Source organism: Struthio camelus, chromosome 16 (assembly GCF_040807025.1).
Source record: "Struthio camelus isolate bStrCam1 chromosome 16, bStrCam1.hap1, whole genome shotgun sequence".
In the NCBI taxonomy this organism is placed as follows: domain Eukaryota; kingdom Metazoa; phylum Chordata; class Aves; order Struthioniformes; family Struthionidae; genus Struthio; species Struthio camelus.
In genome coordinates this window covers 9,672,305-9,693,535 of record NC_090957.1, presented here as the reverse complement: position 1 = coordinate 9,693,535, position 21,231 = coordinate 9,672,305, and the positions used below count along the sequence as shown (strand labels likewise).

General features: G+C 48.4%; 2 protein-coding genes and 1 long non-coding RNA gene across 3 annotated transcripts in view; 2 read left to right on the top strand and 1 right to left on the bottom strand.

Annotated features, from left to right (window-relative positions):
- The window catches only part of RNF43 (ring finger protein 43), a 78,576-nt gene extending 62,543 nt beyond the window's left edge, over positions 1-16,033 (top strand). Inside the window, exons 6-9 of the mRNA XM_009678179.2 lie at positions 1,837-1,992; positions 2,602-2,704; positions 3,185-4,705; positions 12,736-16,033. Coding sequence (XP_009676474.2) covers positions 1,837-1,992; positions 2,602-2,704; positions 3,185-4,705; positions 12,736-12,779 — 1,824 coding nt within the window. The 3' untranslated portion in view covers positions 12,780-16,033. The remainder of the gene's footprint in view (positions 1-1,836; positions 1,993-2,601; positions 2,705-3,184; positions 4,706-12,735) is intronic.
- On the bottom strand, positions 1,218-11,051 carry LOC104146228 (uncharacterized). The gene is made up of 3 exons (XR_011134958.1): positions 10,588-11,051; positions 6,342-6,469; positions 1,218-4,960 (listed from the first exon to the last, which is right to left on the bottom strand). It is a non-coding gene; the product is annotated as an uncharacterized lncRNA (long non-coding RNA).
- Positions 16,034-16,588: 555 nt separating the features above from the next.
- Positions 16,589-19,938, top strand: SUPT4H1 (SPT4 homolog, DSIF elongation factor subunit). Its single transcript, XM_068910462.1, has 5 exons — positions 16,589-16,703; positions 17,099-17,205; positions 17,349-17,404; positions 17,615-17,668; positions 19,500-19,938. The coding sequence occupies exons 1-5, from the start codon at positions 16,635-16,637 to the stop codon at positions 19,565-19,567; spliced, it is 354 nt and encodes a 117-aa protein (XP_068766563.1). The 5' UTR covers positions 16,589-16,634; the 3' UTR covers positions 19,568-19,938.
- The last annotated feature ends 1,293 nt before the right edge of the window (positions 19,939-21,231 follow it).

Sequence of the window (21,231 nt, the reverse complement as noted above, 5' to 3'; positions counted from 1 at the left end):
AAGCTCTTTGCTGTAGCGATACTATCTGTATTGATAGAGAACAGAAGTTTCAATATTTTTATAGAAACTAACAAATTAAACAAAAGTCTTTCCAGAGTCAAACATTTTTGCAGATTTGAGAATAATCAGTTTTTCCTGTAGGAAGACAAGCTTTGAGGCTCAAAAATTTAGCACTGCTGAATGATTTGGGATGTCCAGCACCAGCTGTCTCCTGCTGGTGGAAAAGTCCCCTCTGGGTATGCCAGGTTACACAGTCACCTCTGGAAATGAATATCACCCCCAAATCTGCAATAATTCCATTTGGAAAATGGAAGAGAAATGAAAAATGTGAAAATATAAGACTGACTTTCTCCTTAAAGCAGTACATCGGGGCGGATGTAAATAAGAACATGTTAACTCCTGTATATCTGTTTAAACATGGCTAGCAAAGCCTCAGAGAAATTTCTGTTCTAGAGGGACAGAGCTCTTAAGTGGACACCTATACCTGAGGTGATCTGATATTTTCTACTGTAACCTTTTGATTTCAGCTTCTTAAAATTTGGGAACCCTTCACTTTTAGGCAAGGATTTGGGACAACTGTTTTGTCAAAGTTCAAAATGTTTGCACTGATTTTGGACCAGCTCATGAACCTTCCATGAATCAGAAAAGAGCCAAGGGATTTCTCAGGGGAAAGGCTCATATCATCAGAGGGTAAAGAAGAACATTTCACTGGCCTTGGTAAAATCAGGATGCATATAGCTACATTACAACTTGCTGAAAATCACCATCTACTTGCATGTTCAGTGGCGCGTGTAGAACATTTGCTCCTCATTCTCTGTCCATTTCAGCTGCATTTCCCCGTGGTCCTTCACCTGCTAGAAGGATAGAGTTACAGGGCTTAGGTAACACTTTGCCTTTTTAGGGACTTCATATGTAGGAGAAAGCTGATTAAAGCCCAATCTAGATTGTTCTGCTCACCAGCAAGGATGCTGTTAGTGCTGTGAATTGTTTGCATTTAAATACTCCTCTGCTTGGAGGCAGGCAGGCGCATGGTACCCCTGTGTTAATAAATAGGGTAGCTAACAGCACATCTGCTTACCCTGCTGAGAGTGGATTTTGGTTTAATGCATGTGTCCATCTCCATAGACAGCAGGCACAAACACATTCTGTTTTCTTTCCAGTCCTGCACTCAGAAACTGTTTTTCTAAATTGTAATGATATCACATAACAGACCTCTGTGAATGAACTCAGGATTCCCCTGGTTTATTTGGCCATCAGTGGATGGTGAGGCTTGAGATCTTATGTTTGACACAGTATATTTGCACTGAGGAAGTATTCAACTACCAGACAAATTGCTTGTTGAGCCAAAGTGGTAACCATTTAAACACTCATTTCTGAACATGTTGTCCTGGTGTTTATATTGGAGCCCCTGTATTTGTATTCTTCTGTTTTTAAACAAGCCTTCATGCAGCCTACCTTAATTAATCAATCACAATTAATTAATTAATTAATTAAGTGCACTTAGCTGGGGACATCAAAGCCTTTAGCAAAGGAAGGGGGCCCAGGAGAGGTTCAGGCATTTGGCATGGATGGGTGTCTGGAGGCACCTGGCATTCATGGAGGATTTCCCCAGGCAGCCCAGGAATTGGTAGTGGTGACAGCAGGGACAGGGTGGGGTTTGGGGATGTGCTGTCCCAGCAGCCAGACCATGCTGCCTTAGTTCTGCATTGCCAGGTGTCGTTCATGATCTGACAGCTGGTGCAGGGCAGCCTTTTCCCTTTGATCCAACTCTCCAGCCAGCAGGTGCCTGGCTTACCCCTGCTGTTTCTTGAAACCTGTCTCCTTCCTTTCTTGCAGGACTCCTTACAGCAGCAGACCATGCAGGCCATTGGGCAACTAGCCACACGCAAGTACCAGGCCAGATTCCGACAGGCATCTCGCTGGGACTCAGCAAGCAGCTGTAGCTCAGCCCCAGTCTGTGCTATTTGCCTGGAGGAGTTCAGCGAGGGTCAGGTAAGCTGTGGGCACGTCTGCCGATTAGCAACAGCTCTGAGCTTTCTGGCCGCTTCATGGGGGGAGCTGCAGTGGCAGCTGGGCAGCCGAGTTGGGTGGGAGGCCCTTGGGAGGTTTCCTTCAGCAGCTCCCAAAGGCTGGGAAAGGACAAGCAGTGAAAGAGGTGAGCCTTGCCCTGAAATTTGGCCAAAAAGCGTTGCCCCTGTTGAAGTCACTTGCTTGCAGGTTCAAATTCCCTACGGATGGGTTTCCTGCTGTCTCTGTAGGTTAAAAATGTCTGTAACGGGCCCATGTTGAAACAACGGGGAAGAAAGGGAATTTGCTTCTCCAAAGTGCTCAGTATGAAATTCTGTATTTTGGAGGGGGCCAGGTACCTCTCTAGCCGTTCACACCACCATGGCTGGACACAGTGACCAGAACCAGAGATGCTAGGCTGCAGAACAGCCTCTTCCATGCAAAACTGGTCTGCCGTTTGCCCACTGTTAGACGTCTTTCCATCCTACTAGGCCTGATTCCTGGAGCATCAGGAGAGCCCCTCTCTGTGTGCCCCTGTCCTGGGACGTGGTTCTCCTCATTCACCCTCATCCTTTTCTCTCCACCTTTCCCTAGGAACTGCGGATCATTTCGTGCTCACATGAGTTTCACCGGGAGTGTGTTGACCCCTGGCTGCAGCAACACCACACTTGTCCACTTTGCATGTTCAACATTCTTGGTAGGGCTCAGACACAGCATTTTCCAGCCAGGGATAGGGGTGTGTGCGCAGGGGTTGTGCCCAGGAGGTCTGCATGGCTTTGGGAGTGATGCAAACAGTCGGTGTGGGAGCAGGAGCATGTCTCAACATGTGTGAGTGTAAGAGGCAGGGTGAATGTATGGGGGTGGGGGGGGGGGTCCCTGTGTGCGTGAGCTTCCACACCTAGAGCGGTGTATGGCAGGATGCTGGGACTGGTGCCAATGGGAGGGGTTACCAGTCATAGAGCAAGAGCAGTGGGACCTGCAGGGAAGGATGCTAGGATCTGAGCCTTGGGGCAGCAGGAAGGGTGCCAGGTTCTTGTTGTGTGGTGCAGGGTCATCAAGATAGTTTGGCAGCAGTGAGGAGTTGTGGGACATGGAGTGGAGTGCAGGCTTGCTGGTGCTGGGGCTACTGCAGCTGGGCTGTAGGATGTGTGCTGGATGCTCCCTTCTTTCTTCCTAGCCAGAGACTCTGTGGACCAGGCCACAGTTCCAGGTTCCAGGCTGACTCCTCGGGATATAGAGCCCGGACGACGGCTCCACCTTTTCCGCCAGCACCCAGGACATGCCCTTTATCACCTCCCACATGCCTATTCCCAGAGGAACCTCAGGAGCTTCCCCCCGGAGCCTGCTCACAGCAACCCCTTCTTCCGCTCTCCAGAGCTCTCCCAGCTGGATTTCAGCACTATTCACTACATGCCTTACAGGCCAGCAAGCTCTCTGCCTGCCTGCAGCCATCCTTCCCCCCTTGCCCCGGGCCAGCAGCTTCACAACCCCTCGGCATGTGGACAGACACTGCCTTCCCACAGGACTTGCTCTCTTCAGCACCAGCCCCCGTGCCTGGGGCTCAAGGCAGCCCTGCCACAGAAGCAGCACCGTGCGCCCCTCCTGCGCCGGGGAGCTGGCCATGGGCACCAGCACAACAGCAGCGGCTCTGGGGAGAGCTATCTCACAGAGCACAGTGGGTACCTGGCAGATGGGCCAGGCAGTGACTCCAGCTCTGGGCCCTGTCACGGTTCCTCCAGTGATTCTATGTTGAACTGCACAGATGTCAGTCTCCAGGGCATCCATGGCAGCTGCTCCACTTTCCGCAGCTCCCTCAGCAGTGACTTTGACCCCTTTGTATACTGTAGCTCAGAGGGACCTGCCACGGACAACGGCCAGGAGCAGCAGCGGCTGACAAAGGAGATGCGGCCCAGGTCTTTGGACCTAATGGTGCCCAAGAGCGCTGCTCCAGCCAAGTCCCAGATACTCAGCCACGTCCACTACCACCACCACCAGCATCATCACTACAGAAGAGACGCAGAGTGCCCACCTGGGCGGGTTGGGCAGGGGCCTAGCCAGCGCAAGCCCCGGTACTCCGGGGCCAAGGTTGGCTTCCACAGTGCTCGAACACAAAAGAGGACTGAGAAAACCCATCACTGTCTGCAGCCTCTTGAAAGTAGCACTGTGTCACCAGAGGCACCTCTGGCAGGACAGCCAGCCTGTCTCCAGCAAGGCCTTGAGCTCTCTGATGCCCCTGCTGCTTCTCCAAACAGGTTGGACTTCAGTGTAGATGCCAACAGACAATCGGGAGCAGCTGGCACATCCCACGTCCCACTGCCCCAGAGGCACAGCTTACACAGCCGTCATCACAGAAGGAAAAGAAAGTGTCTCCTGGAGCCTGATCCCGTTCACCTTCCCGAGGACTCAGACTTGCACAAAGCCTGTAATGCTCACATTCCTTATGGCCACCCTGTTGGCGACAGCTGCTCGCCCGAAGTTCAGCCCCTGATCCCAAATGCTCCCCTGCCCTGTGGCTCAGGCTCTCGGCCCCTTTGGAAGTGTTTAGTCCCGCAGTCCAGCTCAGAGGTGAAAAAGCAGGAGGATGGGTTGTCAGGACAGGAGGGAAACCACATGGTTCCTGTTGATTTCTCAGGGACAGGCACCCCCAGACACAGTCTGAGTTTTCACCTTCACTGCCAATCTCAGCAACGTAGCCAGGGTAAGTCTGTTATTCGCCTCTTCTTTCAGCAAACAGATGAATAAGGGTGGTTTGTTGCAGGCTGCCTGTGAGGATACTCTGGGTACATGTGCACAGGCTTTTGTACCTTCACAGTGGGATTTCCTGCAGAACCACTGATAACAGGTGAACACAGAAGAATTTCAGATACTGTCCTGAGGTGATTGCTTGAATGATCAGCAAGTCTTTTGGTCTGTTAATGAATCAGCTGAAAGCAACAGACACTGCTATCTCATCCTAAAATAATACAAATTGGAGATAAGGTGGATATTTTTAAACGAGAATCACTAGAAACTGGAATATCTCCCAAAGGAAAGGGTAGAACCACATTTCACAGTGTCCTTATATTAATCTGGATTGTCCTACTGCAAGATTCATTATCATTAATGCTTACTGGGCTTTAGTTGTTTTAGTCAGCCCCAACTTACTGAACTTGATAAGGAGCTGAGTGTCCATGGCTTGTGGTAATAGGAGAACAGACTAGATGAGCTTATGGATTTACACATCCCTCATTTCTCATCTGCCTTGGTTGTGTGGGATTTACTTTTTAGGGTCTTTTTGAAAACAGACATAATTAAAATTTGGCCCTTTGCCTCACTGTTGTATGTCAATTCTGCCTCTCCTTGAGGCAGAAAATACATTTGAGACTGGAATTTTTTGAAAGAACCTAACAAGGTTTAGCTCCCAGGTCTTGCTCTCTTAAGACTTTTCTGAAAATACTTACCTGCAAGTCAGCATGTGCAGGGTGCTGGCTCCTAGAGCAGAACCTGGCTCCCTTCCTCGTCCTGCAGCTGACTCATTGCAGGTCCTTGGGCAAATCATTTTGATTTAGGTACCAAATACACATCTAGCTGCCTAATTTCTGTTAAAATGTTGGCCTTAAACTCATGACTCAGTGTGCCCATTGTAACATGGAGATAATAACTTCCTCCCCTGCAAGTCTTTCCAGCCTTTACACCACACCCAAGCTCCTGATCTTGGAGTGCCTGTCTACAAGGTAGCAGGGGGAAGGGAGAGGAAGCTGGGATGTGCACCGGGCACAGCACTCACTGCCTACGGTGCTCTGGACTCTCGGGCTCTCAGGAACAGATTTTTTCCTGGGCACAGAAGTGCCTGACGCTGCAGATAGGTGATATGGGAGTTTCTTCAAAGGGCCCTGAGGGATACTGCCATTTCAAGTGATAGAAGGCAGCAGTAGAGAGATGTCTCTAATTTGCCAGTAGCTTTCTGGTGCTGACGTGCTCTGAGTTGGAAGCAGTATGCAGTGATCGTAAAGAAGACCTCTGCTTGGAGAGGCCCTTGTGATCTGAGTTCACATTTCAAAATAAAACCGAGGGGTTGGTGTGGCTTGGCCACGGCCTTCTCCCAGACCCCCCCCCCCCGGCCAGGTGTCGTGGCACGTGAGCAGGTGTCTGTGGTGTTCCCTGCCAGTCTGCCCCCAAGTCTGGGTGCTAATAGGGAAGGGGCAGCTTCCAGGGACATGATGCCACCCTGAGGGCAAAGAAACCATGAACAAGGGAGAACGTAAGCAGCTCCTAGAGAAGCTTTTGGTGCCTCTCTCCAGCAGTCTCCTCTGCTTCCTGAACAGCCTGTTCCCCCTCTGCTTGGAAATACTTACCATGGACCCAGCTCTCTGTGGCCTGGTCACATCTGACTTCACCTGCTACACGGCTCCCGCTGGAACGCTAAGGTCCTTGCCTTCTTGTTGGCTGGTCTCAGGGCAGCTTGTGCTTCTTCCAGATGTGTCTGTAGGGGAGAACAGTGCAGGCAAGCACATTGCACCTTGGTGATGTCTGCAAACACAGTGCGGGGTTCTGCCACCCACACCCGCCCTGCCTGTGGGCTGCAGTAGTGTTTGAGGGGTTTGGGCTAGGTGCCTTCCTTGACAGTCTGTGATCCAGGTCTGCTCAGAGAGAAGCCCTAACACAGCTGCCGCCACTGGGGGAGAGTGTCCCCTGGCATAGTGGGGTCAGTTTGCACCTCCAGGTACTTCAGTGGCTGGCAACCATGTTCTGGTTCAAGCAAGTCCTGGTGGGAGTGGGAGCAGAAGAGGCCTCTACTCATGCCAGGCCTCCCTGCTCCTTTCTGGTCTACCAAGCCTCTCTTGCATGAGAGGGTGAGCAGTGCCCATCCTGCCTTGATATGCCAAATGGTAGTCGGCCTCTGCAGAGCAGGGCAGAAGTAAGCAAGGCAACAAGGATGGAGCCTTGGGCCATTGTCCCTGCAATGAAAGTGTGGACGCTCTCCAGATGCAGGATGTTGTGGGCTATGAGAGGTCCTGCCATGTGCAGAAACATCCCCGTGAGGGAAATGATCCATTCATCTCAGAAAGAGAGCTTGGGAGTGAGCCATCATATTGACAGTGTGGTGATCCAGTCAGCTGCCCCCAGATGTCAGCCTTAGCGTTTTCTCATTTGGCAGTATAGGTGCAGCCATCTCTCTTTTTTTTTTTTTTTTTTTTTTGTATAAGTCCTGTATGGGGGAGGCAGGAGTTCTGTATCTGCTTACATATTCTTAGCTTCTCATTAAGAGAGAAGGATAAGGGCAAAAGAGCAGAAACAAGAGCAGACAGATTTAGGAACAGAGCTGCCTGGCTTGCGCAACGTTCATCTGTGTGCATGAGTCTCAAAGAAACACGGTATAGTGGCTTTGGCTACTACTGCCCTGCTTCCATTCTAGGACATGTATGATGTCCTGCCAGTTCTTGGTCTTCTCTCTGATATATTCACATTTTAAGCAGTGCCTCTTCCTCTCTCACCAACCATCCAAATTTTCTGAAGTTTTTCAGCCTCTGGTTTATTCTCTTCCTGTCTGTGCCCTTCCCCATCTGCGAACCACCCTGGGAGAGCTCCCGTCTGGGGACTCCCTGCTCGAGGAGGAGCCCAGCTCCCTGAGGAAGCAGGGATCCCCTCAGGGCACTCACTGGCCTAGGCCACATCCTGCTTAGGCTATGGGCTCTGGGAAGACTCCTTGATTCACCGGAGCAGGAGCCTGCGTGCCTAGCAAAGGGCTCTGGATGCTGCTGTGTCCAGGGCATTGCAAGGATGCGTGGTGCGGTGCCTCCATCTCTTTGTAGATTGTGTCCAAAGCCCAGCTCTCCTGTTGTACTTCTGTGCCTTCCTTCTGCTGATGTGCCTGGGAGGGAGGTACTCAGACACCCTTCCAGAGAGACTGCCAGAATGTTCTGCTAAGCACTTACAGTCTTCATTTCCTCTTACCTGCCTTTACCAGGCTATAGAAGAGCTGAGGTGTTTGAAAGCTGCCCAGCTCTATGTCCATTTGACTGCAGTAGCTTCTATGAATGCTTCCAGGGCCAGCTAGCGAGTCAAAACCTCCTTATAAGACAGAGAAAATATACACAGAGGAAGGATTTTGCTTTACGAGGAAATGAGGAAAGCTGAGGACAGTGAGAGCTCATGCAGGGCTTATACAGAAAAGCCATCAAGCTGAAAACATGCTGCTTGATGTAATAGTTCTCATCACATCAGTTCTTTATCTTAGAAAGGGACTGGACATAAATCAATAGAGAACAGGTAAGAAACAGCAAAGATCAATCTCAATAGACAGTCCCATTTATGCAGGATGCACAAAAAATAAGACAAGGAAACCAAGGAGAAATGTATATATGCCTCTAGATAAATGTTGGAAGGCTAAAAAATAGGTGGATGAATTGGAAGGCCTAGCTTTAAAGGAAGTTTGTGTTTTAAAATTTTCAGTAACCCAGCAAAAAAACAAACAAAACACAGGGACTCTGTAATTCCCCAGGTGAAATTATACAGTGGAGTATGTCATGGTAGCATGGGAGGGGCACTATGGATTAAAGAGAGTGTAAAGTCCAGTGACAAGTAACACCAAATCCCCTATTGTGCCTGAGCAGGAAGAGTATAGTATTAGTGTTTGTTATGATAAGCTGTGTTAGCAAAGAAAGACTGCAAAAGAGGAGCCTCCATAAAAATGAGAATCTTCTGATATGAGAATCATATTAAAAGAAGCAGTCAAAAAAATAAGATGCTTTTGGGCACAGGGATCATTTAAAGATACAATACCAGATGCCCAGAATAATACATATCCCCAACCATTAAAAGGCCCCAGAAAAGGCCTATCGAAGCAGCAGAGCAAAGGCCATTAGAAGTAACAAGCCACTCTTAGGTGTGCCTAGATGAAGAAAACAGAAAAGAGTTAGATATAAAGCTAAGGCAGGCTAGGAAAGATTTCTATGAACAACTTGTAAAGAACAGAAAGACTATTAATAAAAATGTTTTCAACTCCATCAGAAGCAAGAAGCCTGCCAGAGCCTGCCTCTGCAGGTCCAAGGAGTAGTGCAGGTCGATAAGGCACGTTCAGGGGACACAGCATAGTAACAGAAGAGTAAAATGAATTTATTGTATTAGAGATCAGCATGGAAGTGCTTGAGGAGATTCTTATACTGGTACATCTCTGTTCGGGGCATGAGTTAGAGGGTCTCTCACAAATCAAAACATCAGTATAAGCATTTCTGAAACATATCAATAAAGTGAATAGTAACAAATTGCCAAGGCTACAGCTTACTCACCTGAGCACTGTGCAGGGGCTCAGATAGAAACCTGCTAAACCACAAACTGTGGACTGCAATCTATTACCCATCCCCGGAGCCAGCAGGAAGAGCTATAGGCAATATCAGCTCAAAATAGCTGAAGCTGCAGAATGATGAGCCTGACTTTCCTGCCAAGCAAATCGTTAAAAATTCAAATACAGGGTCTGACTTGTAGACACATGGCTAAATGTGAAATCCAGAGGAGGAGGTAACACAGCTTTTGTCGAGAAAGAGAGAGAGAGAGAGAGAGAGAGAATGCCTCGCAGGTCTTTTAAGGAAATGAAGCTATCAAAGGATAAAAGGGAAGGATCTCTCATAGGTAATTAACTAGTTAAAAAATAAGAGACAAAATGTGGATCAGTCTTAATGGAGGAAAGTTGCTAGGAAATGGAGGAAAGTGGAATTCTCCAACTATCTGCATTTTTCAGTAAGCTCATAAATAGCCTGGACAAGGAGAGGAGATAACAAAGTTTGCAGAAGACACAAAATCGCTTTTGTCAGCTCTAAAACTGGTTACAAAGCGTTAGGGCAGGATCTCCTGTTACTGACTTATCAGGTACTAAAGTGCCAGATGAAATTCTGTGTAAATGACACAAATTGCCACCCATGAACAGAACTGCTGCTAAATACACAGGCACAGTGATAGGCCTTTCTTACTTAACTCAGAAAATAGTGAGTAGTTCTGTCAAAAAAAGCAATTTATTGTAGTATTAGGAACTACCGGGGAAACAACAGAGGACAAAGCAGAAAGCACCGTCATGCAGCTGCCTGAATCTGTGGTGCATTCACCTCTAGAGTCCCCCACGAAGATCTTGTCACCCCTTCTCAGAGGAGGTTATAGTAGAATTAGGAAAAGTATAGGAAGATATCAAAAACAATCACAATTGTGAAGTTTGTTTGAGCAAAAAGAAAGAATATAGAGACTTGCATGTGGAAAAAAGATGATTAGCAGAGGATATAAAACAGATCTATGAAATCACGGAGAGTAGGGGAGAAGGCGGATAGGAGATATTATTCACTGCTTCTTATAACAAAATAACTCGTGGCATCGAACGGGAGACAAAAGCTTTAAAACACCCAATAAGGTAACACACAGTGCGTAATGAAATTGCGATGCTCATTGCCCAGGGGATGTAGATGCTAAAAGTAAAATGGGTTCAAGATCCCAGATCAAGAGCTATCAAATACAAAGATGCAAATATAATCTCTGGCTCAGGAAGTCCCTAAACCAGGGTTTCCAGAAGCTGACAGGGATCCTGTGGGATGGAGCACCCTCCAGGTGCATGCTTACCTCACCCAGCTGCAAGTTAAAGCTGGTGCTTTGTCCGTGAACCCCTGGAGAAGCTCCACTTTGGCAGGCTGTTCCATGCACTGGCATCACAGGGAGTAATGCTGCCCACAGCCATTGCCAGGCTGCCAGAGATTAGCCCAGAGATGCTTGCTTGACCTTGGAGTTTATGCAGTTTCCTTGAGCACCCCCACTACCTTTTCCGTGGGGAGGTTTGCATAAAGCTATCCCCCAACTTCTTTTGTCTTGGGAGAGTATACCTGGAAGTTACAGCACTGACTGGTTTCACTGAAGAATCCTTAAGCAATACTGAATGGATCCTTTAAAAGAAGTCAGACAAGCGACAGTGAATTATAGCTAGATGGCTTCCTAAACTACCCCATTTTATCCCAGAACAGCCAGATTACTCCCAGCACAAGATGATGAAGTCCCTTGCTTGCTCTCTCTGGGAAATCTCATCTCTTCCAGCCCACTGTCAGCATCCTCCCCCTCTCCCCCCCATCTCCTGCTTGCCTTCTTAACCATTCTCTTTCATGTTGTTTCTTTGATCATTACTGGAGAAGGGAGAAAGGGATTAGAGGGCAGAAAAAGATCACCATTAAAAGATAATATCCAAGGAACAGGGTTTTCGTTGTATCGCCAAGGTGTGCTCCCTCAGGTCCTTTGCCCTGTTCAGTTCTTGATGGCCAGTTCAATAGCTAAGTTCTACCCCCTCTATATCTCCTGATTCACAGCTTGTTCTTAATTAACCTTTCTTTCTGTTTATAAAACAGGTACAGAAAGTTGAGGACACTCAGAGAGGCACAGTTTTCATAACAAATTTTAATAATATGATTTGAGACTCAGGGTTTCTGACTGATCACAGAGTGATCAAAGCTGAAAGTGTCTTTTGTGTAGCGTGTAAGCTAGCGTACAGGAAAAGCAGTTGGCAGTGGATTATTCAATGTACTGGTTATACAAATCACAAAGGTCAGATACTCTGAAATACTATCTTTGTTGTACATATATATGTATAATGCTGTGTCTGGGCATTAATTTTCCCACATCTATTAGCTACGTTTTCAAAGTTGAATCTCATTTAGTTGTTTTCTTCCCATATATTTAATTTGTAGAGGTCCTGTTTCTACAGCTGGTGATTTACTTGTAATGAAGGAGAATTTGCTGTGACTGTTTTTAAAAGTTGTTTTGAATAGCTCTCTGTGAATATTTAGATAGGCATTTATTTCCTTTTGATCTCAAACACATTCAAGGAAAGGGCAATGTGAAAAATAATGCACGTATGCATTTACTGGGATATGCTTACGCTACCTGAGCGCTCTGGGCAGGCTTGAGAGACATCTGGGAAAGGGAACATGGTGTGTGCCTGAACACTCAGTCACACTGCAGAGAAATGGAATATTTGAAGCCGTAACTAAGGGTACGCAGTTTCTAGGCAGCCCTTACGCTGAAATGTTTTAATGTAAACTATTCAGCATTTGCCTGTAAATAATTCACATTTACAGGCTTGTGAAGAGCATGAACTGCAGTCCTTGCTGGCTGGGCATGCAAGATTGGCATCAGTGGCCAATCACCACTCATTGGGTTTGCCTTTTTTTGGAACTCGGAAACAATTTGTGCAGCTTAGCTCATCCCTCTTGAACGTGGTGAAACACGTGTGCAGTCCCTTTCTTGCATGCACGCAACCTTTGCAGACTCCTTTTGTTTTCTGGAGTTTCTTTTGTTGTTGTCCCCTGTGCATGGAAAGCACTGCTGTGGCATTGTGTGAATATGAATCAGTGTTATTTTCAGTTACTAATAATTTCTAAAATGTCTATTCTGATTTTTCTCACATTGCAAATACCAAAAAGCCATCTGGCTGCACCGTGAATCCTAGGATGCGCCATACTCTTAGCCAGTATTTTCTGAAACATCGGAAGAGTAGTTTGGTGTCTCCTATCTGTAGGTTTGATCGTGCATTAACTTAGAGGAATAAACTAGCGGGGAGATGGCCAGGAAAGTCCCTCCAAAAAAGTGGGAGAAACTTAGTGGCTTTCACTGTAGTATCTGTTCCCTGCAGTGTAGAATTAAGACTCTAGCAGCTACAAGATCCTGAAGGGTTCAGTTGGTTGTAGTTTACACTTTCTTTTTCTTTTTCTTTTTTTTTGGATGCAGGATCTGAAGAGGAGGTCCAGGATGTCTACGAACACTCAGTTTAATAAAACACTGGCTCATTTGCTTACTACAGAGAGCTGGAGTGGACAAAGAAGTTCAGAATACCAGCAGTAGCGGAGCTCACATCTTGCTCTCTGCACAGGCAATGTAATAAATACATGGCCCACACCAAGATGCAAGCTGCAAATAAGTAATGTGATACTCCCTTGTGGTGTCCCCACTTGTTTCCATATTGTTATGGTCACACGAACACAAAGCCATGTTTTCCAGGTCTCCCTCTCTTTTGAAGGCACAGACAGCCCATCTTCATCTAGCGGCCTCTGTTTGCATGGGCTAGCTCACTTAAAGACCTGTGTTGGGAGTCATCAGCTGGAGAGCTTATAGAGTGAGTGCAGGCTGCTATTTCAGCATGTTCCTGCCACAGAAGGTTTTGCTAAACACTTCAAAAATGAACAAGCCCTCAAGACCAAAAGCTGCAGAAATGGCTTTCTGTGGCCTGGCAACTCCTGACTTCATTTCCTCACTTAGGTCAAAAGCCAGACTTCTTCATTTAGCTTTTCCACTCTTACTTCAGACGTAGGAACAAGCTATCTCTGCACTCACAGGTCTGCAGTGTGCTTCCTCTGACTTCATTGGAAACCAACAGCACTCACCACTTTTTAATCACTTCACTATCTCTCAGCTGAAGCCATCTTGTCCATTTGCTGTGTTTTGCCAACAGTAGGAGAGATGAAGATACAGGGACAACGCTACCATTTCCAGGCAAGAGCTTGGCGTCAGACTCTCTCCATTGCTCAGAATCCACCCTCTTGCCTGGTAACGTGAACAAGTTTCTCACTCATCCTTTAACTCCTCCATCTGCCCTCAAAACGGGTATTATGGCCAGCCCTGTTATGAGCAACTCAGTTGTTAAGCGTGTTTCAAATCTGAGATAACCCCACCACAGGACTTGTGGAAAATCCTTGAGTTCACATGGCTCCTGCTTCTCCCCTTCCTCCCTCATTGCCCAAAGACACAGCAAAAATTCCCAGCAAAAGCATCCATAGCAAATGCAGAGCAGTGAGCCATCTGTCACTCAGCCCCATCTTCATATTTGTATGAGACACTTTTAAAATGATCCTGCAAATGAATTTCTCAAAATACTTTTCTGCCTTATCTAGCATTTTTTATGATGGAGAGAGAAAGCTTGAGAAATTTCTAGGCTCTGGGTTTATTCACTTTTTTTCCTGCTTGCTTTTTATCTTTGGGGTGTCACTAGTTCTGATTTCCCATGTCTCATAATTTGGGAACATTCAACTGAAATAAAGACTGGGAAATTCAAAGTATATAAAACCCAAACAGCTTTCATACTGCAGGGAATTAGACTGTGGAGGTCATTGCCCAAAAGGCTAATTCACGCCAAAGAATTAGCCAGATCACCGTGTGGAGTGCACATTTACGTGGCTACCAAGACTATGCAGAGTTAATGCTAATGAAATACTTGCAAGGATACTACATTAGAGCTGAAGGTAATTTCTGACAATTTGAAACCCGGTGTGGGGACAGACTATCCTCCATCTGCTCTGTGACAGGCTTTTTATATCAGGCTTTGAAATATCTGTTTCTTCCCCAGTTTGAGAGAGGACATTGGTTAGGTGGTCCCAGGTCAGATTAGTCCTGCTTCTGCCTTCCTTTGTGTTTGATAAAGGCTCTTTACAGAGTAGGTTTGCTGCCCTTAATCTTTAAAAAAGGCATCTTTGTCTCAATTGCCCATCAGTCACTAACATTCATCTGCTGTTATCAAAAGTCAACTGATAACACAGTTTTAAACAAAACATTATTCCCTCCCAATGGTCATTTTCTTGTCTCCTGTGATTGAGCCACTGCAGGACCTTTCAGCCTAGAGAAGAGCTGAATTTCCAACATGAAAGAATCATGCATATCATATTTTAACTCTTGCAGGGTCGTCTTCTCTGTCATACAGAGCAAGCAGAAAACACAAGCCCAGATGTTTTCTCCCTTACAGGAAAGTCACTCTTAAAGTAGAGGAAAAAAACAGGAGCTCAACCTAGATTCCCCCAGTTCAACATCTTGTGCATGTGGCATATGGATAGCCTTAACCAGCTTCCTACAATGCTTCAGGCTTGACCATCCTGGAGGGCTCAAACGACTTTAGAGAGGGGAGGGTTGTGAAGTCAGGGTGCTCTCTGGTCTCTCATGGTTTCACAAGGTGTTGGCATCCAGCCAAGAATCACTGTGTTCCCACTGGTTTCTTTAGGAGTCAAGAAGGCTGAGAGCCTCCAGGGATGCATTTCAGTGCCTCAAAGGAACTAGCAGTTCCTTTGTTTGCAGTCTAAAAGGACTCCTCTCTTTCACTGCTTATACTTAAAAAAAGGAGTATTTGTATTTGCAGCAAGCCCCAAGCTTCTTGGAGTCAGCGGTCAGTAATAAAGAACCCTTTCCACTCCCTACTGCAGTATTACTGGGCTGTGCAGGGCAATGCCCACTTTAAAGTGTTTTCATTTTCTGATTTTATGCTGCTGCTACTTTTCATTCAGAAAATGGACATCCTAGATGCTGAGTCCCCTCCCTGGGGTTTGCTCAGCTGAATGGGAGTTTGCAGGTTTGTCTAGGTGGTTTCGCAGACGGGAAGAGAGGGAGGAGCTGGTTTTTTTTTTTTAAATCCTCTTCAGTAGATGGTCTACAATTCTTGGCCACCTAGAAGGGAAGCGAAGAAGCAGTACCTGAGAAAATGGGAAACGGTCCCTCTTGATTCCTGAACGTTTCACTTCTGCAAGTGGTACTTTTGAGTGGTCAATACCCTTAGGCTCAGTTGCTGAATTTCATCAGTATCCCTGTAAAGCAACAGAGTTCATTTTCCTTCCTTGAATCCAGACAAAGTCCCAGCTGAAAACTGATGGAAGCTAGAGCATCCTGAACTCTCTATCCATAACTGAACCATTGATCCTTCCCCAGAGACCACTTTCTTCCCAGGACCTTCAGTCCCACAGAGATGGGTGACTGTGGGCAGCGTGCCCAGGCTGGCTGGACCTCCTCCATTGATGCTCGGAGCCCTCTGCTCCTTCCTTTTATAAAGTTCAGATCCTTTTGAAATGTGAATATAGTTTTTGTTTGTTTTTGTTTTTTGCTGAGTCTGTCCTGGCTCTTGGGGCTTGGGAATAAATTATGACCCAAAATGAAAGAATAGGTTTTATATATATGCAAAACTGTGTATTTATGTCTGATAGAAACAAAGATGTGTGAATATGCTGATATGCTCAGAAATATATTTATTTACTAATATATTTATCCATGCACCAGGTCTGCTTGCGTGTTTTTTGTCCTGTACAAAGCCATCAGGTTCGCGTTGTTTCCAGTTCCACAGAAAGAAATTATTTCCCAGGGCCTGCTGTGGACCCCCGAGGCTGAGGAGATGCTGAATTCCCCCGGCCCAGCGGCGGCCGCCTCGGGCAGGCCCGCTCGGGCTGACGGGGCAGCCAGCTGGAAGGGGCTGAGGCGCGGAGGAGGCCACCAGCGCTCGGCCGAGAGAGCGTGACGCGCGCAGGCCCAGCTCTCCCCCGGCCGCGCTACGAGCGGCCCGAAGGCTCGGACGCCGCCGGGCCGCGCCCGGGAGCCCCGCGGGGCCGGGGCCGCCCCATCCCCGGCCCCTCCGCGGCGCGGCCTGGGCAGCTGGGAGAGCCGCGGGGAGCCCCCCCGCCCTCCACCCGCCGTGCTGCCCCTCTCCGGCTGCCCCAGGCCGCCGCCTTCTCCCGCCGCGCCCCCGGCGAGGCCCAGCCGGGCAGAGGCGGCCCCGCGCCGCCAAGCGCCGCCCGCCCGCCCGCCCTTGCGAGGCCCGGCCCGGCCCGGCCCGGCGCGGCCCCTGCGCCTGCGCGGCGGCGGCGGCGCGGGCGGCGGCGGCCATGGCGCTGGAGACCGTCCCCAAGGACCTGCGGCACCTCCGCGCCTGCCTCCTCTGCTCCCTCGTCAAGGTGCGCCGCGGGCCCTTCCCCCGGCCCGGCCCGGCACGGCCCGCTGCCCCCCCGGCTCCGGCCCCCCTGCGGCCCGGGCCCTTCCCCTCCCGGGCCCCGCGCTCCCCGCGCCGGCCTCCCCCGCCGCCCCGGGCCTTTTTCGCGTTGCTCGCTCCGGGCCGACCGCCTCTTCCCTCCCCCGGCACAGGCCGCCCCTCGCTCCCTCTCGCCGGCTCGGCCCTCGCTCCCTCCCCTCTCACCCTGGTCGGTCCCGCTGCTTCGGGTGGGCCGGGCCTGGTCGCAGCCCCTAGTTGCCTCCCACCCCCCCCCCCCCCCACGCCAGACCTGTCCCGCGCCTCTCCATGGCCTGCCCCAGGGCCGCCTTGCCTCAGCTCGGATGCCTCTGTCCCCCGCAGACCATCGACCAGTTCGAGTACGATGGGTGCGATAACTGCGATGCCTACCTGCAGATGAAGGGCAACCGCGAGATGGTCTACGACTGCACCAGCTCCTCCTTCGACGGGTGAGCGAAGGCGAGCCCCCGGGCCCTGCCGCCGGCAGCACGTATCCACTGGGCTGCCGGGGGTCTCTGTGGTCCTGATGCTGTGTTGGCACCGCGGTGTCACTTGGCCTGGAAAAGTCCCCTCACCTCCATCTCTCCTGCAGGATCATTGCGATGATGAGCCCTGAGGACAGCTGGGTCTCCAAGTGGCAGCGAATCAGTGAGTTTTTCTCCTGACTGGTTTGGGCTGGAGCTGCCTTTTCTGTAGAAAACCCTTCTCTGAGGTTGTAGAAGCGGTTGTTGGGGCTGCTGAGGGGGTTTCTGGCTGCTATGCTGGATGAGGGGGCATCTGTGCAAGCTGTGGCTGGCAGGGTTGTTTGCCCACCTGGCTGCTGCTGTGCAGAGTAACTCAGTGTATTCTTTCCTCCAGGTAATTTCAAGCCTGGTGTGTACGCAGTGTCCGTGACTGGCCGCCTGCCCCAAGGTAATGTTGTTGGCATGAGTAAGGAGCGACTTCCCCACAGATGACAGCTAAGGGATTATTTTGTGTATTAGGCATTGGGGCTCTAGCCAGTTACTGTCTCTGAGATGACAAACTTTATTATGTATCGCACTGTACCTGTGTGATATAATTAGGATTTTGGGAGTCAGTTGGTTGTTACTGCACACGTTCTAATTGAAGTGAACACTCTTTGCTATGAAGAGAGTATGTGCCATGTGGATGAAGAGATGAGCGAAGTAATTGCTGAGGAGATGTTAAACTGGAAGGATAGTTGCAGGTGTTCTGCAGGCAGGTATTCCACTTGCAATCGTTCAGTGTTCTACCTGTCATTTAGAAGTTAAGATGAAAACACTGCTGAATAAAACCTGTGGATTTCGGAAAGATCATCAGAGTAGTAAACTGTGACAAAAGGGTGACCCCAGAAAGTGGACACGTTTCAAGGTGTTTCAAGAGAAACACAAAGGTTTGTACGTAGAATTAATTCTGCAGAAAAGGGGTGCTGTTATAAAAAGTAATCTTCAGGACTGGAGATCTTGGTGAGCAAATAACCCTTTACCTCATAGTACTGAGGGCTTCAGTTGAGCTGAGGTGGGTTTTGTTCATTTATAAATGGAGTGGAGGGTGTTGAGAGTTGACACTACTACCTCTGTGGCAGCAATGTGTACCTTTCACGTGGCCAACAGCCAAAGCTTCTCACTGCCCTGTACATAAGCCCAGAGCAGAATCCTAACCTCGTGCCCCTTCCTGAGTGCTCCAATCCTATATTCCCAGTGTACAAGGTGTATGTGTGTCTGGAATCCCAGGCCCCTTATTTCTGACCTGAGTTCTACCATCTGTATCAGGAAGGAGCTGGAGCATCATGGTGAGCCTTGAAGTCACGGCCTGCTGGCACTGCTTTGGACATATCTGAAATAACTAGAGCGCAACAGATGACAGCATGTACTAGATACAGCTGCAAATGGAGCGCGCGGGGTGTGCAGGGCAGCAGGCGGGAGGTGCATATGGGAGATGCTGGTGTTGGCCTCGCTCAATTGTGTGGGGCTTCCTCCATCTCGTGGAGAGGTTAGAGAGGACTGAGGAGTGCAGTAATCAGCAAGCTGCACTCATGGCACTTGCAAGCTATCGTTTGACTGTCCCTTGCTGTGTGGCACTGGTGAAAGCCATACTGAACTGCATGGTGCTCTCCTGGTATCACTTTTCTTAAGGGGTTACTAAGAAAGTGGGCCAGGCAGACAAGTCACAGAAGTGACTGAAAGGTTTAAGAAAATAACCTTAAGAGGTTGACCAATTCAGTACTGTCATAATAGTCAAACAACTTCAGGAACAAAATAATGTAAATGAAATCTCTACTCAGCTCATTCCTGAAGCAAAAAGCAGTTGATATTTGGGAGGTGAAGGCAGGTATTTAAACTGGAAGAAGGAACGCTCTTAACAGTGAAATTGATACACTGTTAGAAGAAACTAAGAAGATTGCCCAGCTCTTGATCACTACAGATGAAAGATAGCATCCACAATGGACTTGCAGCCTCCATCAGGGAATGCCTCTGCATAGTAACTAGGTGAAATGAGCTGGTCTTACTGGAGGTGAGAAGACATGATTTAAGATACACAGAGTGATTGGCCCTATTCTAAAGGCTGAGGGAGAACATTTTCCTGTCTTTCAGCTATACTGTGTGAAAGTGTCTGCATTTGGCCACTGTAGATGTGAGATACAGTTCTAGGTGTCTAAATGGATGGATAGAAATACTAGGCTTTTTTAGGGCTCCCTTTCATTCCTGGAGAATGCTGAAATGTGTTTGTCTCCTTGCTGCAGGGATCGTCCGAGAGCTGAAGAGCCGTGGCGTGGCTTACAAGTCCCGAGACACAGCTATAAAAAGTTAAGGGGCTCTTGTGCTGCCTGGAGGATTCCCCAGTGCTCTGCTGGGCCGTCGGAGAGGCAGCTGGAACATGGACTGCTACTCTGAAACTCTTTAGCTTTAGCACATGGGAAAATGAGCATGGACTCAGAGGGCGCTTACTGATTTGGTGGGTCGGCTCCTCACTCGCTCCATACCTCTGGATTCTCCCATACCGCTTTCTGCCCACAAACACCATAGAATTTTTTCTGAGTCTTGATAGGGAGGAGAAGGTAAAATAGGTCTGGGAAAGAGGTGTTTAATGGTGATGCACATAAGCTTTTACTGTCAGTATGGGAAAGAGGAGAGCTGGGGCACAGGTGTGTAAATACTTCAATAAACCATGCAACCTAGTCAGTGTTGTGTCCCTTGTGTATACTCAGTCACCAGTTGCACGCATCACAGGGAATGGGTGGTATGGGGAGGGTTTTTGTATTTGGATCATTACTGCAGTGATAGGGCTGCCCTGCACCTGCCAAGTCTGGTGCAGTTTTGAGCCTACAACCGCCATTGTTTCTCCATATGTTGTGGACCAAATTCTTGTCTCAAGGGGAGTGTCCTGCCTTGGAGGAACTGAGGTGCCTTTGCTGTCAGAACAAGCAGACTAGCATTTGGTGCCTTAAATCTCATTGCTGGATGAAATAGGTAAGACAACGTTAAATAATTTATGTGGAGGTAGTTATCTAGAGGTCACAGTACCCTGAGCCCTGCTTTGTGTTGTACAAGATTTAGAGTGTTACTTTGTGAAGCAGACTTGAAGGACCCTGAATCTGCCATTGATGGCGTGCAGCGGCAGGTAGAGGAACCTGCATCTGGTGCTGTTGGCAGGCAGCACTGGGCCCTGCAAGGGGGAGGGATGTGTTGTTGCTCCAACAAATGGGTGGAAACACGTCTTGCCTTGCGTTCATGACATTTTAGCTGGCACTGTGTGTGTCCAGTTGGCTAGTGTCTCCCTACCATGTTGCATTGGGTCCTGAGAGGTTTGGTCTCCTTTACTGATTATTCTTGCTTAGTTTATTCCAGTTCTAGTTCAGCAGAAGCTAGTGACCAAAAAAGGTGGCTTTTCGAAGGGCTGTGCTGTCAGAGTCCTATACCAGTAGCTTTGTGAAATAAGCTTTTTCTGAAATAATCTTGTAGTTGAAAAGCCCAATTTTTGTCTTCTGTAGGCAGCTCCTGGAAAACTGATAGAATCTGAAGGATTATTTTATTTGATGTAGGACCAAGTGTCTGCAGTGAAGAGAATGAATCACTGTTGGAGAGTGACTTTGTCTGAAGCTCTGAGGTACTGTTAGTGCTTTTTGGCCTGCTCTAATTTGTAGAGCTGGCCCAAAGAAAAACTCCTACTATTACAGGCCCAAGCACTGTGGGTCAACCAAGGCACATCTATCTTCCCATGTAGTTTCTGAGTAGAGAAGCAGCTGGAGAATTGCTTTTGAGAGTGAAGGGAGACTGTGCAGTGGGGGCTGAATTGGTCAAGAAGAAACACTGCAGAGAAAGGTGTTTTAAAACCACACTTCTCTCAGGGACTTGCACACTTGACCCTGAAGTCAGAGTATTTGCTAGGCACAGACTGGAACCAGAGCTTGCAGTATGAGTTGCTCACCTGCCTGTGGCTCCAGCAAATACTTCCAAGCGAGGAACACCTTTTGT